This window comes from Cibotium barometz, chromosome 48 (genome assembly GCF_041138505.1).
Source record: "Cibotium barometz isolate CiBa-2024 chromosome 48, ASM4113850v1, whole genome shotgun sequence".
NCBI lineage: Eukaryota > Viridiplantae > Streptophyta > Polypodiopsida > Cyatheales > Cibotiaceae > Cibotium > Cibotium barometz.
Genome location: NC_141093.1, coordinates 35,534,457 through 35,557,169, shown reverse-complemented (window position 1 = coordinate 35,557,169; position 22,713 = coordinate 35,534,457). Strand labels below are relative to the sequence as shown.

General features: G+C 39.2%; 1 protein-coding gene across 3 annotated transcripts; it reads left to right on the top strand.

The window, feature by feature from the left end:
- The first annotated feature begins 18,251 nt into the window (after positions 1 to 18,251).
- Positions 18,252 to 21,757, top strand: LOC147611117 (hypersensitive-induced reaction 1 protein-like). Of its 3 annotated transcripts, none has more exons than XM_086785775.1 (6): positions 18,252 to 18,389; positions 19,806 to 20,024; positions 20,263 to 20,383; positions 20,510 to 20,601; positions 20,762 to 20,858; positions 21,201 to 21,757. In XM_086785775.1, exons 2-6 carry the CDS (start codon positions 19,836 to 19,838, stop codon positions 21,566 to 21,568), a joined length of 867 nt encoding a protein of 288 aa, XP_086641901.1. In that variant the 5' UTR covers positions 18,252 to 18,389; positions 19,806 to 19,835; the 3' UTR covers positions 21,569 to 21,757. The 3 variants fall into 3 exon arrangements, with proteins under 3 accessions (XP_086641901.1, XP_086641902.1, XP_086641903.1); XM_086785776.1 differs by lacking the exon at positions 18,252 to 18,389 and adding an exon at positions 18,422 to 19,026; XM_086785777.1 differs by lacking the exon at positions 18,252 to 18,389 and adding an exon at positions 19,009 to 19,145.
- The last annotated feature ends 956 nt before the right edge of the window (positions 21,758 to 22,713 follow it).

Below are 22,713 nucleotides of genomic sequence, written 5' to 3'. Positions count from 1 at the left end.
AGATAAAGGTGAATGAATGGATGTGGATGTATGTGAAGAATAGAACTGAATGTATGTGAAAGAATGGATGTGGATGTGTGTATGTGAAATGATGGGTGTGGATGTATGTAAAAAATAGAAGTGGGTGTATGTGAAGAGTAGAAGTGGATGTATGTGAAAGAATGAATGTGGATGTATGTGAAAGGATAGATGTGGATGTGTATGTGATAAGTATGGATGTGGATGCATGTGAAAGGATAGATGTGGATGTGTATGTGATAAGTATGAATGTGGATGTATGTGGGAGAATACATGTGGATGTAGTATTCTCCCACATACATCCACATGTATGTGGGAGAATACATGTGGATGTAAATGTGATGGATATGAACGATAATTGAGGCGATGAGATGTGATGTAAATTGTGGATAGATATGAATGATAAGGGATGTGAATGAATGTGATAGCATGTGAATCAGGTAAACATGTGAATCGAGATGTGAATGAATGATAAGGGATGTGAATGAATGATAAGGGATGTGAATGAATGTGATAGCATGTGAATCAAGATGTAAACATGTGAATCGGGATGTGAATGAATGATATAGGATGTGAATGAATGTGTTAGCATGTGAATCGGGATGTGAATGAATGTGTTAGTATGTGAATCGGGATATGAATGAATGATAAGGGATGTGAATTGATGTGATGTGATATGAATCGGGATGTGAATGAACGATAAAAGTGGTGAAGTGATGAGATGTATGGGTAGATGCAAGTGGATGAGACCTGATGAGGATAAATGAGGAAGTAAGTGATAAGATAGAAAAAGATGTGATTAGATGAGAATGGGAGTACTTATGAAATGAATGTGGATTGATGTGTGGGTAATATGAATTGATGTGGATTGATGTGTGGGTAATGTGGATTGATGTATGGATGATGTGGATTGATGTGGATGATGTGAATGGATGTGTGGATAATGTGGATTAATGTGGATGATGTGAATGGATGTGTGGATAATGTGGATTGATGTGGATGAGTAAAGCGCTAGGTGACTTGCTGCGAAGGATCCTAGAGGGTGGTGACTATACGGTGCTCGGGCTCTAGGTCGCCGCCCGAAGATACCCACACGTACGTCGGGGAAGATATTAGAACAAGGAGTAAGAGTTGTTTTTTGAATTTGGGCATGGATTTGGTTGATTGACCTTGCTGGTCCTCAACGGATGAGTCCATGGCTCTTTTATATGAATCTCTTGGTTGATCTTCCTGATTATCAACAGAGATTCCATCTGGATATTTTTATGTGATTATATTGTCGGGTACTATGAGCTAGGAACTATTGAAAAGGCCCTTGAATGAACAGGTGGTGAGCGTTCCGGTTGCCAATGATGCCATAGGTAGACCGATGAAGGAATGAATTGGAAATTAGGATTCAACTGGATAATTAGAGGATTATGATCAGTAACACTATGGTTTCATTAAATGATTGTTTTAAAGATTGTTGAATCTATGAAAAAGGCAAGTTCATATTGGGTGTGTAAGTGGTGTGACTAGTTTTAACTTTGCATGAATATCCGGCTAGGGGGCCTCGGAACTCTTTTCCCTGGTACCTAGGACAAAACCTAACCAAATTCTTAATTGGATCCCATCAAACTACAGTGGTTGGGCAGTTGGCTAGATGGGGTTAGGCTGGACTGAGACTCAATTTCTGTATAGTACGATAGATGAGGTAAATCCTGGATAAAAATTGTTCTATGGAAAAGAATCAACGGTTGTGCTTTTCAATGAGGAAAAAAGCGTTGGTCTCTATGATCCAAGTACAATATTTTCCCTGATCTGACTATGGGACTTACGGGTTTAGTTAGATCAGTTCAGTTAGTTCAGGATTTTGACTACGTTAGAGAAAAGTTATCCTAGAGGAATCGCCCATACTTTCCAAGCAAGGGAAGTTTTTTCGAGTTCGGTTTTGGAAGAACCGATAGATTAGTCTCTTGTCTGGATATCCGTGGTCGAGGCCCTGAGTGTGGGTCCCTGCCCCACGCAAGAGCCCCACGCAAGAAGTGCTACTTCTGCTGCTAGCACCCCCAAATTCGTTGCGCAATGGGGTCAGGGATCTTACAGCTGGTATTAGAGCAAATTGGCTAATGAGGATCAACCGAAAAGCCAAAAATGTCAAAAATTTATGAAGAAGTAGTAAAGGGTTGTAATTGTGTGATAAAATTCATACAAATTGATATTCAAACTGAAATTCGTAAATTGGTAATTGGGTCTCCAGATGGAAGTACTGCAATTGTATGGAATCCCTGACTTGCTTGAGGCCTAGACATGATGGTATTTACCTTATATTTCCAAGGACCGTGACTACCCATATATACTGAGGGTATAACTGCAGCTCTTTACTGGTAGTATATACGAGTAAATCTAAGATCTTGAAATTATAAGCTAAAATGCTGTCTAGATGATGAATTCGAATGTGGTTGATATGATTTTAAAATTCTGGTTGAGAATTGATGAGTTGAATTGGATTCTGATTGAAAAATAATGATTCCTGAATTTTGATTGAAATGTATTAAACTGAGCAAAACCACAATGAGGATGAATGGGACGAGTCCCTATGATGATGTTCGTAGTAGCTGGAATGATGTTAATGACTTCAGCAAATCACTGAGAGATTAGTGGATTGTAATGGTGGCAGATTGCTGCTATTAACACTAAACCCAGTGGATCAAGTTAAGGGGTGTCAAATTAAAAATCTGTGGATCAAGTTAAGGGGTGTCAAATTAAAAATCTGTAAAATTGAAAATGTCCATGAAGGACTGTTCAGATAGAAATTTTGGTGTAATGGACCATTATTGTGATAAGGGTTTGAATGTTATGATCTGAGTGAATTATTATCTAATGATGAGTTTTATATAAGGGATCTTTATCCCAGGATTCTGTTGGGTTCTCCAGACTATAAGGAACCCCAGAATCACTTGGATCTTAAGTAATGAATTGTCCTCTAATGTTGCGAGATGAGGATATCTCGCATTTTTTAAGTGGGGTAGGATGTAAGATTCCTCCCTCTAACTTTTGAGGTGTGCAGGTGTAAGAACCTCCCCTTCCGATCATATAATTATTCCCCTCTTTGAAATAAAAGAAAGATCCTGTTTTGGCCTAGAGAGAGAAAATATTCTAGAGAAAGATAATTTAATTTTAAGATATTTTTGGATGGAAAAATATATCTTCTTATTAAAATAAATTCTCCCAAAACAGAAGCTCAAAAAGATTTTGAGAAGGTGCATTAGAAATCAATTATAATCTATTCAAAAGACCTTATCTTAAGGGTCTAGATTTTTGAAAAATTTTAGATTAAGGTTCTAAGGGACCAATTAGATTAATCCAAATGTAGGGAGGAGATAAATTGAAGAAATAAAGAAAATCTCCCAAAAATGAGTAAATACTCACATAAGATGACGAGTTGACTAAGGACAATGATATTAGTTAAAAAAGAAGAGATATTTAGGGAAATGATGCATTTTTGACACCTCAGTGTGGGGGAATTCCCCTCATGAAGGAGGTACCTATTTCACATGTGTGGTTGAGTTTTAAACTCACAAATAATGAGATATTTTCATCTCTCCTCTCTCCTGCTTCAACTAGATCCAAAAAGTAAGCTAAACTGACCTAAAAATGCTTAAAAATTGACCAAATTGATCTGGAAAATTCTAGAATTTGTTTGCTTGGTTCGAGGCTCACTTTTTCCTATAAATGAAGCCTCCCCCTTTGTAAATGGATAATAGTGTTTTATGCACTGTAACTCTACTTCTCCGCACAGTCAGAAACTGTGAATTTATTAATAATTCATTAGTTTATGACCATTCCCTCTTCTAAAGAACTGGTGGCCACTCTTGTTGCAAACAAGAGTAGATCCCTCAAACCATCAAGCCAAAGGAAAGCTCCCAAAAATTCATGTAAGTTAGAAATCCTACTTTTTCTTATTCCTTTTAATGGTTTTCTAATTTTTGTTTTGTTTTAAAATGTAAAATGATGCTATGCCTTGCTGGAAAGGCTTTCCCCCTCTCTTCTTCTTAAATTCAGCCTTTCTTTATCCTAGATAAGTAATCTAATTGTTGGAATTAAACTTTTCATATTGTTTCTCTTTTAAAAGTGGAATTTGATTAGTTTAGAATGCTTTAAACCATTTGGGAATAAGTTTTAAGTAACTTAAGAATAGGAAAAATTGAAAAATGGTCAGCCATACAAAGGAGGTTATGAAAAAATTTTCTTAAATTTTGTGAAATAAGTTTTATCTTTTATTATTCAAAAAGAGTAATCCCCATCGTTTATGTATTCTAAAAGTGTTATTTTCATTCTATGCATAGAAAAAAGTGCAGTAGAAATATTTTTATTATAAAAGTGTTATTTCTATTAAAATTAAATTCTATGCATAGAAAGATGCATATTGAATTTTTTTTATTATAAAAGCGTTACTTTCATCAATTTTGATTTCATGCATAGAAAGATGCATAAAGAAATTATTTTTATTTCAAAAGAGTTATTCTCATCAATTTTGATTTTATGCATAGAAAGATGCATAAAGAATTTATTTTATTTCAAAAGAGTTATTCTCATCAATTTTGACTTTATGCATAGAAAGATGCATAAAGAAATTTATTTTTATTTTATTTTGAAAGTGTTATTTTTCTTAAAATTAAATTTATGAATAAATAGATGTATAAAGGGATTTTTATAAAAGTGTTATTCCCATTGAAGTTGATTTTTATAAAAGAATGAATGGATGAATAGATGTGATGTGAATGAGATAAATAGGAATGAATAGATGGATAGATGTGATGTGAATCAGAAAATGTGAATGAATGGATGGATAGATGTGATGTGAATCAGATAAATGTGAATTAATAGATGGATAGATGTGATGTGAATCAGATAAATGTGAATGAATGGATGGAAAGATGTGATGTGAATCAGATAAATGTGAATGAATGGATGGATAGATGTGATGTGAATCATATAAATGTGAATGAATGGATGGATGGATGGATGGATAGATGTGATGTGAATAAGATAAATGTGAATGAATGGATGGATGGATGTGGATGTATGCGAAGAATAGAAGTGGATGTATGTGAAAGAATGGATGTGGATGTGTGTATGTGAAAGGATGGATGTGGATGTATGTGAAGAATAGAAGTGGATGTATGTGAAGAGAAGAAGTGGATGTATATGAAAGAATGGATGTGGATGTATGTAAAAGGATAGATGTGGATATGTATGTAATAAGTATGGATGTGGATGTATGTGAAAGGATAGATGTGGATGTGTATGTGATAAGTATGGATGTGGATATGTATGTAATAAGTATGGATGTGGATGTGTATGTGATAAGTATGGATGTGGATGTATGTGGGAGAATACATGTGGATTTAAATGTGATGGATATGAACGAGAATTGAGGTGATGAGATGTGATGTAAATTGGATAGATATGAATGATAAGGGATGTGAATGAATGCGATAGCATGTGAATAAGGATGCAAACATGTGAATCGGGATGTGAATGAATGATAAGGTATGTGAATGAATGATAAGGGATGTGAATGAATGTGATAGCATGTGAATCAGGATGTAAACATGAAATATAGCTTGAGGAAATATCAGAGATGAAGGTATAGTAATTGAACAACTAGAACTTGAACTAGAAGCACACACATCGACTAATCTGGAATTCAAAGAAGGAATACAAGAAAAACTTTCAACACAATCACCTCCAATGCCTAAAATAGAAGAGGACAATACGGATGAGCTACCTTCTACTTCTACAACAAACGAGGCTACACTCATTGTGACAAAGATGTAGATGGAGAGGTCTTTCTAGAATCAGATGTATCTGGAGCACAGATCTAGTTGAGGATGAGAGAGTCGATGATGAGCTATAACATCTTATTTCTTTCTTATTTGACAAGTAATACTTGGTTTTTGTCACAGTTTTCTTTTTTGGGACTATTAATGCAAGCTTTGGCTGATAATTATCATAATTTCTTATAAATATTGCTATATATATCCATATATTTGGGATCATTAGTGCAAGATTTGGCAGACAAATATTGTCATATTAATTTTTTATAAATATTGTTACACACCTTTGTATCTGTTTGAAAAGTAACTAAAAATTGGATTGATAAGGACTATGAGAACTAAAAACAATTGAACTTTTTTTAGAAATCACACCAAACAAAAAAAAAAGTTTTCGATGCTATTATTTAAGCTAATTTGACGATTATTTATACCTAATCATAGACAGTTATCTCGACTATTATTTCAATGACACGAGTACTGTCTACGCTTATTTAGATTTGATGTTGCAAAATTGGACGTTGAAGACTAAAGATCTTGTAATAGTGAAGCTAAACATAACCATGCCTTCATGAAAAGTCAATACCTTATGTCACTTATTAGCTTGGGTTGCATATCGTGTTTGGTATTTATCGATAGCTTCATGTATTTGTTGAAAAATATGGTGACACATTGAGGGAGTCTACCTCTATAGCTTGTCCCAACACACCACCGTAAGGAAGAGACTACACTGGAAACCCACGAGACCAGAAAAACATATATCATAAAGTCACTCTGTCCAAACCCATGCCATATGCACCTAACCCAAATCCCATAAACAAATGATCCAGTCCATCTCACATCATCTTCACATGCAATGCCAAGAAAATACCAAACATACATGCCCAAATCATAAGAGCACATTACCCATCCACCCAAGGACACCAAACGTGTACATTAAGACTCTCTCTTAGTTTTCATCAAATCCAATTAGATGAACATGAAATGATTGAGAATGTATCTCTAAGGAATACCACCATCCATTCCATTTATGCAAAATGGGGCACCAAGAATTCACATGTGTTATTATTGTTTGGGAGCACCCTATGTAGCCTCCCATCATCAAAATGCAACACAGTCAATCTCCATCACACTTGATATCGGTTCTCTGTCTCTCACATCGAGCTTTGCACACAAGTTCAATGTTCTTTTGCCAGTGACTTTCTAGCCTTCACATCGTTCCACGATCACAATCGATAGCTTTGTTTGTTCTTTTAGCGTAGTTCACATTCACACCTCCTCACACCTTTATGTGTTTCTCCTCCGAGACTATTTTGGCCATCTTCCTTGACAACAGTTCTTTCACAATTGATTTGACGCCCATCAAACGTCCTCCACATGAGTCAACATCCATGGTTTCATGGTTTTAGAAGCAGTGTTACTGGCTCATGATTTTCATGCCTTAAGCAGCTTCCGACCAGGCTCTCTCCTCACTAGTTCATGCTCCTCGGGAGCCGCCATTGCCTAATGATCTCCACCTTATGCTATGTAGTAGTGTACGCATGGGTTACATCGTCTTCATCATGACTAATGTTCCCTCCTACCCCACCTCTCTTAGTGGTGCACATATATATATAATCTCACCTCCATGCTCATGATGACCACCTCGCCCCCCTGGATATATCCTGGCAATCTCCCCAATTGCCCTGCAAAAATTGGGCTCAACTTGCCCCTCTGGCCGACTCTAGCATGTCCCCCACCGAATAAAAAACACACATGCAATCCACCTCTCTACTGCAATCTCCTCCCTTAGTGGAAGGTGACGGTTCTTCACTCCCCCACAATGGCCACCACCACTTTTTTGCATGCACCTTGTGAGGCTCTCCTTATTTTTCATGGTTTATAAAAAGAGCTTAAGCTTGGGGCCTACATAAGATATGGTTCACATGAGTATGAGGTCTACTCTCGTCCACCTCTCCACTGCCTTTCTTGCATCACGATGACACACAAAGCATGCATGCCACTCCTCCTTGCCGTCGACTAAGTCTAGCATGTGACCATGCACTGCTTCTGCCATCTTCTCAGACCTGAAAAACCATATCATAGTTTTCCCAACCCCCCCTTGGTTAGAACATTCATGCTCAACCACTTATTCTGGCAAAACCTTATTCAAACACTGCACCTAGCTCAAGCTCCTACTAGCTTATTTGTACCATCATCTGCCTTAGTGTGACCCTCCACGTGGATCAAACACAAAATGAGGGTGCAAGCCATGCATATGTACCACATTCTCCAGCCCTCCTATTAAATGGTGAGAGCATGCATGCCAATCGGGTTTTCTACACATCATTGAGAAGGCATTAGGATCACATGGCACATCATCCAAAAAACCATAAACCAAATTGCTCTACACATTATCGTCCACAAGCTCTTTATGCACACATTCCATTACTGCATTCCCAGCACTCTCTAGGCACGTAGTGTAAAGACTAGGGCTCACAAACATCTCCAATGCATCATCCAGAATTTCCATCAATTCTTCATCAACCTATGGCTCATTTCCATGCATATGAGACCCCACATACATACCCTATTGTGCCTCAGCAAGACCCAACACCTCATGTGAGAATCATCAAGATCACCTTTTTGGCATACACAAGAAACGTAAACCTGCTTGGCATCCATATCAACACATGAAAAATCCATCAGAGCATAATTCAAGATTGCATCAAGCTCAGAATCACTCACGTTACCAACACTTTTACACTTGTTCTACCATACATTTGTTACACATAATCCTGCCCAAATGCATATAAACAATGTTAACCTGTGAAGAATGATGGCTCATAATCCCGAGAGACTCTTCTAACACTACATCCTCCAAAAGTATGTCTAACTCCTCATCCGTGTCTTGGTCAGCTAGGACACCTATATCAACATCCTCATAACATGTGTACGAATCCATATACATAGCCTTAAGATGCATCTCCTTACTATCTTTCTCACCAAACTCATGGTTACCACTCCCTGATGAGCAATCTAACAACATCACTTGGCTTTCCATCTCCATGGGCATCTCTTCCTGTAGACACACACAAGGCTCCTCCCTACCTTTTCACTGGATCCCATTCCAAGCATGGACTCACCACCATTGCTTCTATTACCATCCTCATGCAAGTATTAGGAGAAATATGGACTCTCATTTTTTCCCCTTAAGAATTTCCACACCTCCTCTCTCTAGAAAAATGGGGTCATGGTGAATTTTTTGCAAATCAAATCAAAAGTGTAACATGCCACATCATCACCAATTTGGAGACTTCTTGAATAATCAAAATTTCCCATCATGCTATATATCATTGGAAAGGTCGATGAGTAGATTTAATCAAAATTTCCCACATGAGCTCATTTTTTGAGAGAGAGGAGGTGTGAAAATCCTTAAGGGACAAAAATGAGAGTCCATATTTTGCCTAATGCCATTAATACCACACAACACTTCTTTAAAACCCATGCATCTACTTACAAACTAGCTATCACACATAGACTCCACACTGATATCCCTCCTTTCTATGCATATATCACTGACCACATCTCTTTTTTCCTCCCTAGGAAAAGCTTCAAATAGGCCACTCACCTCATCAAGATCCTCAGACTCATGTTCAGCCAACATATCATTACTACTTTGGGATGATGACTCTCAGGAAACCTCAGATCTCCAAAGCTCCCCACTATATCCCACATATCTTGAGATGTCGTGCAAGTGAAGGAATCCGTGCTATCCCCTTGGTGACTACATATTCTTCATCACTTCTCTTGGAATCCTTGAATGAATCAACCTATTTGCAAAAGACCTCCCTCTTGTCATTCTGTTCATCATGGACTTGGCTTCTCGCCAAAGCACATAATATATAACCATGGCATAACTATCACATCCATGCCTAACAACTCTCATCTGCCACACTGGCTCCAAGGCCTCCACAAAGCGGATAAAGTGAAGATAGTCATGCACAATATCCACACTATCAAACAAATCAAGATAAGAAAACCAAGCATCCTCATACCTCAGTTGGATGTCAGCAATCATCTCTCCATTATGCTTTGCCTGATACTTGTGAGGTTTGTCCAAGCCTCTCTTCTGCCTCCAAGGCCTCCACAAAGCGGATAAAGTGAAGATAGTCATGCGCAATATCCACACTATCAAACAAATCAAGATAAGAAAACCAAGCATCCTCATACCTCAGTTGGATGTCAGTAATCATCTCTCCATCATGCTTTGCCTGATACTCGTGAGGTTTGTCCAAGCCTCTCTTCTGCCTCCAAGGCCTCCACAAAGCGGATAAAGTGAAGATAGTCATGCGCAATATCCACACTATTAAACAAATCAAGATAAGAAAACCAAGCATCCTCATACCTCAGTTGGATGTCAGCAATCATCTCTCCATCACGCTGCCTGATACTCGTGAGGTTTGTCTAAGCCTCTCTTCTGCCTCCATCATTAAAAACCTGTGAATCAAAGCCCTAGATAATAGCTTCAAGCTATCCTGCACATGATCTTGCAAAGTAGAATACCAAAGAGACACAACTGTAAACCTAGGAACATCCCTCGAACCATATCATCTCTAATCACTGTATGTCTACACTCCCTCCTATCATGGTGAACATATGCGTGAATATCCTCAGACCCATGCCCGTAAAAAACTCATGGCTGACCATCAAACATCATCCACATGAGTCAGCACATCCATGGTTTCATGGTTTTAGAAGCGGTGTTACTGGTGGGGCTGATGATTTTCCTTGCAAGCGGCTTTCGACTAGGCTCTCTCCTCACCAGTTCATGCTCCTCTCGGGAGCCGTCACTACCTAGTGCTTTCCACCTGCTGCAGTGCATGCATGGGTTACATCTTCTTCATCATGACTAATGTTCCCTCATGCTCCACCTTTCTCAGTGGTGCACATATATATAAAATCTCACCTCCATGCTCATGATGATAGCCATGGCTATATCCTGACAGTCTCCCCATAAAAATCAGGCTCTATCATTTTCCCCATCGAATAAAAAACACACATGCAATCCACCTCTCTCTACTGCAGTCCCCTCCCTTAGTGGAAGGTGATGATTCTTCACTCCCCCATGATGGCCACCACCACTTCTTTTTTGCATACACCTCGTGAGGCTCTCCTTATTTTTCATAGTTTATAAAAAGAGCTTAAGCTTGGGTCCTATATAAGATATGGTTCACATGAGTATGAGGTCTAGTCTCATCCACACCTCCACTACCTTTATTGCATCACGGAGACACACAAAGCATGGATGTCACTCCTCCTTGCCAATTGAGTTTAGCATGTGACCATGTACTGTTGTCGTCTTATCAACGGGTATGGTCTCTAGACGAATCATATGTTGTGGATACAGTATATGAAATTCAAGAAGCAAGTGTTGATAATTTCTTACTATACATGGCTTTAAAAGGAGCTTTGCCAATAGCAGAGTGTGGTGTATTATTGTAAGAAAACCATAGCAAATGAAGGTGTTGGTCCCAAGTTCCTCGTGTAGAAATAGTGTAGGACCTTAAGAAGTCTAGAATGGTGCTATTAACTGGCCACCATTACTCTCAAGATGAAAATTAGATGTGAAATAAAATTTAGATCCAAGATTAGAAAATAAAGCAATCCAAAAATAACAACAAAATCTGGAATCCCAATCAAATACAATAACTTTAGGCAAACCATGATGTGTAAAAATATGCTTAATGAAAAGATGTGTACCTTGTGAAGCAAACAATGTCTTTTTACATGCACTAAAATATGCTTGCTTACTAAATCTATCGAGATAATAGTCTAAAGCATATTATTTCGTGTAGAAGGAAGAGGCAAACTAGTAATAAAATCCATAGAAATTTCTTCCCAAGGGCCATTAGGAATAGGCAATGGCATGAGTAAGCCGTGATGTTTCCTATGATGTTACCTAACTTGTTGTGACAAACAAGACATTCATAAACAAACTTGGAAATATCATTCTTTACATTAGGCCAATAAAAATCATCTATGATTGCTGTCAAAGTAGTAAGTGTTAACTCAAGGTTAACATAGACCACCGACATGCAGTAATAACGCACACACCTACATCTACGACAAGCTTAGTGGAAGTGTGTGTTAGTTCACAAGCGGAGATGAGCCATCTACAATGAGCCAAGAACATGCACAAGCAATGCAGAGTCACTAAAGGATGTACACACATAATGGGCATTGCCTAAAAGATCCTTGTCCACCCTCACTTTAATTATGTGTTGTCTGCCTAAGCGAAAATTAATAACTTCTTCCAATCATTGTATTTTCTAAATAATTATGCTTAATGATATACTCAAGAGATGACCGAGCCAAGCGAAAGAGCCAGCAATGTATGCTTAGACTAGCCTAGATAAAGTTAGTTAATAAGTGGGTGCCCAATTAGTTATTAGGTGTGGACGCCCAAACTTATAACTCCCTTGTATATAAGTGAATTTATCTAATGAGAAAGGGACATTCCCTTGAGTGTTGATTGAGAATTTTCTCTTTCTCCTTGTGCTCTAGCTCTTTACCCTTTCCTCTTGACCTTTTAGTAATGTGAGAGAGAGAGAGAGAGAGAGAGAGAGAGAGAGAGAGAGAGAGGGCTATTGTATTGCATGGTGGAGCATGGTCTTACAACGCTTGGGAGTTCCAAGATCTACGTGGACAACTCTGGAAATGGGAGGCGGGTTTCTCAAGTGCTAGCCAGCATCTTGGCGGTTGCCTCTTCTATAGGAGATGACAGGTAAGCAATCAAGTTCCCAATGAGACGTGAAAGGTAAGCTCTTTTGACTTGGTTAGCCTTGAGCTAGTGAGTGTGTTGGGTTTTGGCTTCCCATTGGCGCCTCGGAGATCTTCTTCTTGATGTATCAATCCTTCTCAAAGTGCTTTGGCTTTCCATAAAAGTTGCATTTACCATTTTCTTTATTTTTGAAGATACCCCTTGTTGATGCAGACCCTTTGGATATATTCTTTGTATAGTAGGCCTCATCATGGGAGATGGCTTCTTCCATGTTTTTGCTTTATCTTCTTCTCTTCCTCTAACAAGGATGAAATGGTGTCGACCAACTTTGGAGATGGTAGATTAATGATTGTAGTGACTATGTTTCAATAGAATTTTAAGTAACAAAGCAATGCAAATATACTTCCATACAAGAATAATCTTCAAACTGTTGAGAAACATGGATCAAGACTAGGATTAAGCTAAGGTGGATTTAAAAAAAAATACTAAACATGATTAAAATAACATGAGCAAGAATAGAAAATAGCTAAAAGGGATGAACAAGATCTATAACCAAATGGACTTACTTGATATTACTTGAGATAAGTTGATATATATTACATTGCTTGGAGGTTCTCCTTTTATACGAGGTGGCTACTAAGTTGTTTGAGAGCTTATGTAGGATAAATGATCCTTGGCAACTTGGTAGATGACCTTGTACCTTACTCACTCCTAGCCTTTACCTTATGCTCAATGGCACCACATTTCTTAACACCCCCCCCTTGGTGCCAAATCTTTGGGCTACTCAAGGTGGTTGGATGTCAATTTTTACAACATATTTTCACCCCCCTTTTGATGGTGACTTGACCTATCTTTGAGGCCTAGAGGTCGTCTCTAAGAGTGAGGTCCCCCCCCTTGATAGAGACTTGACCTATCTTTGAGGTCTAAAGGTCTCTTCTAAGCGTAGGGTTACAATAATCATTACTCCCCCCTGGGTGCTCAACTAGCTACTCTCAGGTGGTTGGGTAGATACACCATCTCAAATGATTTTCGGCCTACTCATTTGGTGGCCTTTACAATGTTGGCTTGGGTAGTGAGTCGCCGGAGTTTTCCTCTCTGGCGACTTCATGCTTTCCTGCCTCTCTTTGGCTTTTTCTCCTTGAATTCTTTTCTTCTTTTTCATTTCGACTGTTTCCTCTCCATCGTGCCTTTAGTTATTTTTCTTACACACTTATGCGACATTACGTCATGCAATGGGTGGTCTTACCATGAGTTTCTTGAGTCTCTATGGCAATGTCTAAGACCCAATAAATGCGAACATAAATGCAATATTTTTACGAGAAGGTCTTAGCCTGTATGGCCAGTGTCTAATCCCAATGCAAAACATGGAAATAAAATATGCATCACTAGGAAGTGCAATATGCATGCGGATTACACTTATTTTTAATGCAAAAAAATGTGTGATTACAAATTAAAGTACATGGGCACCAAAGCATGCCGTCCTCTTCCTTCTTCTCTTCTATGCAACGCTGGCTTGGAGAATAGTCATAAATGATGATGACCACCATGATGAAATCATTGAAGCACATGTTGTACAAGGAATTGGTGTGCAAGGCTCACAACTTATAAACATCCATCTGTGTGAAAAATCCATATGTGCAACCCTATGTTTTAGCCTTTTCCAAGAGAGTGTATATGAATGAGCCTCATGATAAGTCTTGTGCATAAACAAGATTTTGATCATCACAAAGTGTGTGTGCTTCAAACTCTTTCATCTCCACCATGTGTGTGTGTTTCTATTTCTATGTGAACACACTCTTATAGAAGAGAATTTCCACCACACACAAAGATGATAGAAAACCTTCTCTCTTAGGTTGGAGGTTTTTATGAAGATGAATTTGGACTTGAGTGTGGTTAGTGCAGAGGCGATGTGATGAGGCGTTGGTTGATCTCAGCATCCAAGACCATGACACACTTAAAGGAGTTGTTGGCAGCTTTGGTGGCTTCTCAGTCCACTAGCCTGCATGCTTCAACGAGTAACCCTTTGCATGGCTGTCGCCATCTCTCTCTCTACACAATGCCACAGTGGCTTGCTTTCTCTACACTGCTTAGCTAATCCTACTTTCTTCCCCTCTCTTGCTAGCTACTTTGAAGAATGTAATGGTGAAGAATGTAATGATGATGCAAAGGCAAAGATTACACAGATTATTAACAAATGCAAGAAAGAGTACAATACATTCCTATTTTTCACTAAATGCAACCTCTTCTTTTCTCCAACTTGGGCAGCAGTGCTTTAATTTGGCGGAACCACTTTCCAAGAGGCTAATCTAATACTAAACCTAACCTATTCACCTTTCTAAGCCTAGCCGGCCTGGCTCTAATACCATGTTGAGAAACATGGATCAAGACTAGGCTTAAGATAAGGTGGATTAAAATAAATGCTAAACATGATTAAAATAACATAAGTAAGAATAGAAAATAACTAAAAGGGATGAACAATATATGCAACCAAATGGACTTACTTGATATTACCTGAGATGAGTTGATATGTATTACATTGCTTGGAGGTGTCCCTTTTATATGATGTGGCTACTAAGTTGCTTGAGAGCTTATGTGGCTACTAAGTTGCTTGAGAGCTTATGTGGGATAAATTATCCTTGATGATGTGGCAACTTGCTAGATAACCTTGTACCTTACTCACTCCCAACCTTTACCCTGTGCTTAATGGCACCACATTTCTCAACACCACGAACAAGGGTGGGTAGCTCAAGGCAAGGGGATCTAGCTTTTCCAATAGAGTTTTCTCAAAAGGGTCTATTAACTAGCAACTCGTCTGTTGATTCTAAAGGGGGCCCTCTTTCTAAGTGAGTGTTTGCATGTTCAAAATGCGTTTCTCCTATGAGAATCTTAGGGTGGTAGATGTTCCCAGAAATGTCCATGTACACTCTACACCATTCTCTATTTGTGAATCTCCAAACCTTAGGGTTCAAAGGTTCAACTACATTTTCTTGGTTTACCCCTTCAGGTTATACAATCTCGTAGATTTGATGATGGCTATCAACATATTCCACTTCATGTATAATTGGATTGATCATCTGTTTAAGGATGCCAATACACCACCCATCAATGGAAATCGAGGTTCCGTGGGATTTCTTCGATCCAGTAGGAGGAAGAATATCTATGTAAAAGGTCATCGTTTCACTTGAGAGTGAGATTATTCCTCTTAAAGCAGTGGGTAGGTCTAGATCACTCTAGCTAAGTAGGATTCAAAGTCAAAGCAAGGGTTTCTGAAGAGATGTAGCCATTGGGGATTATATGAAATCCTCACTTTGCTGATGATAAACTATCAAGGTCAAAGAGAAAGGGTTTTTGAAGTGATGTGGGGTTAGGAGTTCCTTAATTTCCATCCCGCTACTTGTCATGGGAGCTATTGAGATTTAGCATGGCACCTCATGGCTATGGTAATAGAGGTGAAGCTATGGTGGGTGAAGCCTAAGGTTACTCATGGTGTATGAGTGTGTGTGCTAATTAAGATACACTCAAGTATAATTAGACACCAAGATGAATTAGCTTGGATACATAAAGAGACTTGAGATAAGTGAAAGTGATATATTCATTGTTTGAAAATGGCCCCTTTTATATAGGTGAGTACAACGGCTTTGTTAGCTCATGTGGGACAATTCTAACGTTGCTCATGCGGTTTCTTGCTAGGTTTAGTACATGTTTTAGGCTTACTTATACACACTCCCTACTTTCCTTGTACTCCATGGCACCACATTTCTCAACACCCCACCTTGGTGCCATATTTTAAGGCTACTGCAAGGTCATTGGATGTGAGGTTTTACAAATACTTCACCCCCCCTTAATGTAGGTGGTAGGTGGATTGACATTTGGACTTGGACATGGAACATCTCCCCTTTGGTGGCTTGACTAACTACTCGCAGGTGGTTAGGAGTGTTTAAATTTGCATCACTTCCCCTAGGTGTTACATCACTTCCCCTTAATGTAGGTGGTAGGTGGATTAACATTTGGACTTGGACATGGAACATCTCCCCCCTGCTGGGTGCTTGACTAGCTACTCTCAAGTGGTTAGGAGTGTTTACATTTGCTCTCTAGCTACTCTTAGGTGGTAAAGCATGCTTACAAACACATAGACTTGCCTACTCATTTGGTGGCTTATAACATTAGGTTAAGGTGGTGATTGGTAGCTCCTTTTTGCTCAGTGCTGCTGCTTACTTGAGCTCTCCTTGCATTTTCTTAATGAAGATCCCTTGTTGCGTCCGTGGCTCTTGGTCTTTTGCTCTTGGCTTTGCTCTAGCTTTTGATTTCTTTTCCTTGATTATCTTTATGTCCACCTTTTAGCGTTGTCTTTTTCATTGTTCCTTTTATGTAGACTTTGCCTTTGCCACTTGTGTTCGATGCTTTTGCTTGGTGCTTTTCTTCTTCTTCTCTAAGTGCTTTTGCCTCTTTATGTGTGGGTGCCATGCTTTGCCTCTTTATGTGTGGGTGCCATGCTTTGCAATGTGGTCACCTCATGCTTGTGTACTTTTGTCATGCTTAGGAGAATGTTTTGTGCAATCACGTTATGCGGTGCACGTAGTATGTCCCTTCCCTGATGAACTTCTTGAGGTGCTTCATTTTTTCCATGTGAGGAAGGTCTTAGTTATCGATCTCTTTTGAGTATTAATGCTAGTGTCTAATTATCTTACAAGATTTGGCTTTTATTTGCAATTATGTTCTTCAAACTTGATGGAATAAGAGAAGTGCACAGTGCAACGGTAACAAGAAAAATAATTTTATTTTGTGGTGCTAATGCAAGGTTAGTAATTTGTAGTAGATAGATCTGATCCCGAAACTTCCTGGAGATCAGATTTCTTTACTTACCAGACCTTTCCAACATGCCCAAGTGCAATGTGATATACTTTGATGCTTTAGCACACCTGAATACACCCTCACTTTATCAATTTTAGCCTTAATTAAGCTTATTTTTTGCTAATTTCTTATTAATGATAGTGATTAGTAGCTTAATGTGGTGATTAGTCGGGCTACAAGTTGGAGGATCAAATGAGCTCATCATTGAGGTTTTTGAGGGGGGATTTTTGGATGGCCTTAATTCCCTTGATGAGTAGCAATGTCCCAAGCAAAGATCTCAGCCCAAATCTTTGAAAAACACATGCATTCTTTTTGCCATCAAATTTGATAAAAGAAAAAGTACGACAGCTAATTTTAGTGTCCTTTTTAGTTTTTTGAGCATCCAAAGTAGCTTTGATGATCTTGGCAATACGTACATCTTTAGAAGCAGGAGTAGAAACTTAAAGTTTGACAAGGTGTTGCTGAGGACAAGGCATTTTTGTTGCTCATCTTGGAGTAATTGCTCGAGGAGTTGAATTTGAACTTGAAAGGTGAGTTGTGGAATCAGAGAATTGGAAAATCCACTATCTCAAACATTAGCAGCTTCATTGTTGGTGTTGTCGTTGGTGGCTTGATTGAAAGCGGCACCCGAATCTATTGATTTAAAGTGAAGAGGTTTGATCCAGAAGATTTTAGAGAAATTTTAAAAATTTTGTGGTTAATTTCAGGGCACTTTTGGCAATTTTTTGGGAAATATGGATTCTAGACCGAAAAATGGCTCTACAAATTTCCGAAATTTACAGATAAGTGCAGAGGTGGATCCCAAATCGAAATTTACAGATAAGTGCAGAGGTGGATCCCAAATCGAAAAAACGGACGTATACGATACTCCAATTCAAGAGCGTTCCCCTGTCACAGATTTCTATCTTTTCTTCTGTAGCAGTTTCGACTTTGCCTGGGTTTGTATTCTAGGGCTTCTACTGTGCACCGTTCCTTTCTAACACTGTTCCTTTCTTTGGTTCTCTGTTTTTTCCCTCTCCCTTTGTCTTCTGTTTGCGCTAGCGTTTGGAATGTGTAGGATTTTCTGCTGGTTCCATGTTCGTTAGGATTCCGAGTTTTCACGATTTGATTTTTGAAAAATTCTAGGGTTTCTGCCATGGGCAGTGCCGTATTCATTCTATGATTTCGGATTTTAGGGTTTCTGGCTTACTCCTTATATACTTAGCGATATCGGGTTTCATGGCCTATGCCATGATTTCTTTATTTTAGGGTTTCTGATGCGCTTGGGCTTTCGCCATGTTTGTGATTGTAGGGTTGGGTTTCTAATTTCAATTCAACATGAGCCGTCTGGTGGAGCCTGTTTTTCGTCCCCATTTTCGCTGTTTATATGGTAGCTTTTCTCAGAGTTCGTTTACTGTGGGCTCATTGAACTCGCTTTTTATTATATTAAAAGGCGGTTTTGCTTTCTCCGCCACCGATGGTCCCTTGATCTTATCGATTACAAGGACGGCGTGATAATGTTGGATCGGCCTTTATATATATGTAGCCTGTAGCTTTCTTGCTTCAGAAGCAACCTTCCAGCCATTGCTAAATCTTGTAAGAGGATGTTTTTGCTAAATCTCGAATATTTTTGGGGTTTTCAAGTTTATTAGGGTTTCTGCCTTTTCGACAGGGTTTACTGCATGCTTGAATGCTGATTATGGATCTTTCTGTTGGTGAGTGTTGGTAGTTTTTTACGGGTCATGCTTAACTTTTAATTAGTTTTCACTGCATTTGCACGATTTGAGTGTTGATCAGAACCTCTGATTAGGAAATCTTGCTAAGGGCTTTTTTTTCCTGGGAAAGACCGTAAAGATAAGTGAAGATCTACATCAAGCTTTTTATCCAGGGTTTTCTGTTTGCTTGAACCTGAATTCTGCAACCAAATTCAATTGGGATTTGGTTTCGACTTTCTGCAGCCTTGAATTTTGATTAGGGTTACGGCTTGCTTTAGTGATTATGAGGCTTATCCTGCTGATTAGGGTTCTCTGCAGTCGTGAGTGTCTGTCAGGGTTTCCTGCATGCTTGAGTGCTTTTTGGTTCTCAGCATTTTGTAAGTTTTGATCATGGATTTTTTCATACATGTCTTCACAATTTGTATGATGTTATCGATCACATAGATTCAAGCTGTCCTGCATTTTTTTCCCTGATACAAAACCACCAAGATCTTTATAAAAAGTCACATGATATTGAGCTTTTGAGGGTTGTCTAAAAGTCACATGTTAGGATTATGGAGGAAGGTTGATGTAATTGCTACGAAGTAGAGTGTTGTCTAAAGGATTTTTAGGGTTGTGGAAAAGATCTACAGGATTTGAATTTGATGTGTGCTTTTGCAGGATTGAATTTGATGTGTGCTATTTGAAGAAATGGGTCAGTGTTTCTGTTGCATGCAAGTGAATCAGGCAACTGTAGGCATCAAAGAACAGTGGGGTAGATTTGATGGGGTTCTTGAACCGGGCTGCCATTGTATTAACTGGTGCTTTGGAAGCCATGTTGCTGGCTTTTTGACCATGCGAGTCCAGCAAATGGATGTTCATTGTGAAACTAAAACAAAGGTTCGCCTTACTGATCCTTTTGGTCCTTACAGTTTTACAATACATTTTGACAATTGCCTCCCAGTTTGTACATTTTCTCAGTTATGCACACTATCACCTTAAGCCTCAGCTCAACTGCACTGGAAACTCCATCCCTTGGGCCAGGGTTTGAACCCATCTCAATGTCTTGGTACCGTGATCCCTGGGTTTTCGCCATCTGGTGCTAAGACATGAATTTGTTATGGCTGCTTTTGGTCAGGATAATGTGTTTTTGACTGTAGTGGCGTCCATCCAGTATCGAGTTGTGAATGAGCATGCGAAAGAGGCTTTCTACAAACTGTCAAGGCCTCAGGAACAAATCCAGGCATACGTTTTTGATGGTTTGTACACTGGTTCATCTGCCATAGACAGGATTAAGAGGCTTTTTACTTTAAAAGTTTTTGCAAGAGTTGCTAAGGCTTGATTTCGAGGTTTGCTGAATTGCTTGCCATTGATTGTCTCTGCAGTTGTGAGAGCCAGTGTGCCAAGGCTGAATCTTGATGATGTCTTTGAGCAGAAGAATGACATTGCGAAATCTGTGGAGAATGAACTGGAAAAGGTACTACACATGCAGTAATTATTTATGTTGTAAATGCTGCAGGCTATGATGACTTATGGGTATGAAATAGTCCAAACATTACTTGTTTTGTGGGTCTGGGGGGTTATGCCACAGGATTGAGCAGCAGTTGAATGGTGTATGTGTGTTGTAAATGCTGCAGGCTATGACGACTTATGGGTATGAAATAGTCCAAACATTGATAGTGGATCTCATACCAGATCAGACTGTGAAGAAGGCAATGAATGAAATCAATGCAGGTATGCATTTTCTTAGTCAGCTATCTTGAAGCTTTCCTCTTTTTTCTTCCATCAGAATATCATTTTATAGTCTTAAGGCTTGGTAACTTGTCTGGAGGCTGCTTAGTCTTCCTGTCTGAGGGTGTTACAGCTTGTGGTTGCAAAGTGGCCACAATACAAGGGGGGCTTGTGGGGACCCTTCAAAAGCCCTTACCATTGAGCTATGTGCCCGTTCGTTTAAAGCTTCCCTTCTTGTTGGGGATGGGGGAAGTTTTCCCCTGTTTGGTCTTTTTTAATGTATTAAAGTGATTGCCATGGTATTGGATCTGAAAGTTTTTTAATGTGCACAATTTTCTGAAACAGCTGCCAGGTTGAGAGTTGCTGCACAAGAGAAGGCGGAAGCTGAGAAGATTCTTCAAGTGAAACGTGCAGAAGGCGAGGCGGAGGCCAAGTTCCTTTCTGGTCAGGGTATTGCACGCCAGCGACAAGCAATTGTGGAGGGTTTAAGAGAGAGTGTGCTTGGCTTCTCGCAGGATGTGCCTGGAACATCTCCTAAGGATGTCATGGATATGGTCATGCTAACACAGTACTTCGACACCTTGAAGGAGATTGGAGCTCACTCTAAGACCTCTGCTGTTTTCATCCCACACGGACCTGGAGCTGTTGGACACATAACTGAGCAGATTCGGAATGGTTGGCTTCAAGGTGCCGCTGGCTCCAATGCCCTGTGAATGACATACCTGAACTTATGGACAAACTACGCAAGTGAATTACAGATGCATGAAGAACTTGATCCTGTTGTTTGAGAAAATAAACACACATATTAACAGCCTTGACTACAGGCTTTTGTGTATGATATGTCTTATGGTCAATTTTTTGTACAGTTGGTTTATAATAAACTCCCTTGCATTTGTTGTGAATGTAATCGTGAAGTGGCACACTCTTGTTTTTTGGGTATGTAATGTTATTGGCTTCCGGGTGTGTGGGTAAATAAACAAAATGGGCTAACCTTTCTATCACCCAATGTGTGGTAGATTGGTTAGCTCATGGAGTTGTTATTCAACACGTCTTGTGTTCGAATCTCACTCCCGTCGGATAGATCATATTTGGTCTAATGGGATTGTTCCTACGACGTTAAAAGAGCTTCTTCTTCTTCTTCTTCTCTCTCTCTCTCTCTCTCTCTCTCTCTCGCCCTTAATATCAATTTTCATGTTTGGAAGGAGTCCTAGAGGTAAGTCCTCTCTCATCTCTTGTTGTAAGACTCCCAACTATAGATTCCATACGGAATCACACCCGAATTGGAGCCTTAGGCTCCAAGCCCACAAATCATGCTAGTCAGCACTAGTATACCACCAATGCCCCCGTGTTTGAGGCCTTCGGCATGACCATCCGTGATTTGTCGAAACCAACCATGTTCTTGACGGTAACTTTGGTCCATTACAAACCAACTCTTTGTGAACAATAATAACCCAAGTCTCACTTATGTAGTGGTTGCTATTGCTATAAATAACTCTCTAGTTAGTTATGAGAGATGTAGGTTGAAAACCTTATAACAACAAATAACTCTAGTTAGTTACCAGAGATGCAGGTTGAAAACCGTATAACATCATACTCAGAGATTGTAATCAGTATCCAAATGCTAGTACATCATAGACAAAGCCGACCATAGGGATTTGCCTCTAGCAATTAGAGAGACGTATGCATGAAGCATATCCTCCAAAACTTGATGCACCCTCTTGTTTGCTCAACAGACCGAGAATGATTAGCAAATACTTTCCTATTTGAGAATCATATAACTAGCAGGTATCTTCACACTCATAAGTAATCTTAGAGGATGCTCCTATCAGGACCAGGTTCAACCCAAAACACCATTGAT

Bases quoted from the DNA above. Each gene is read 5' to 3' on its own strand.
- LOC147611117 (XM_086785775.1), top strand. From the start codon at position 19,836: ATGGGTCAGTGTTTCTGTTGCATGCAAGTGAATCAGGCAACTGTAGGC. The intron at 20,384-20,509 runs GTTTGTACACTG...TTGTCTCTGCAG, and splicing joins CCAGGCATACGTTTTTGATG to TTGTGAGAGCCAGTGTGCCA. The intron at 20,602-20,761 runs GTACTACACATG...TAAATGCTGCAG, and splicing joins TGGAGAATGAACTGGAAAAG to GCTATGACGACTTATGGGTA.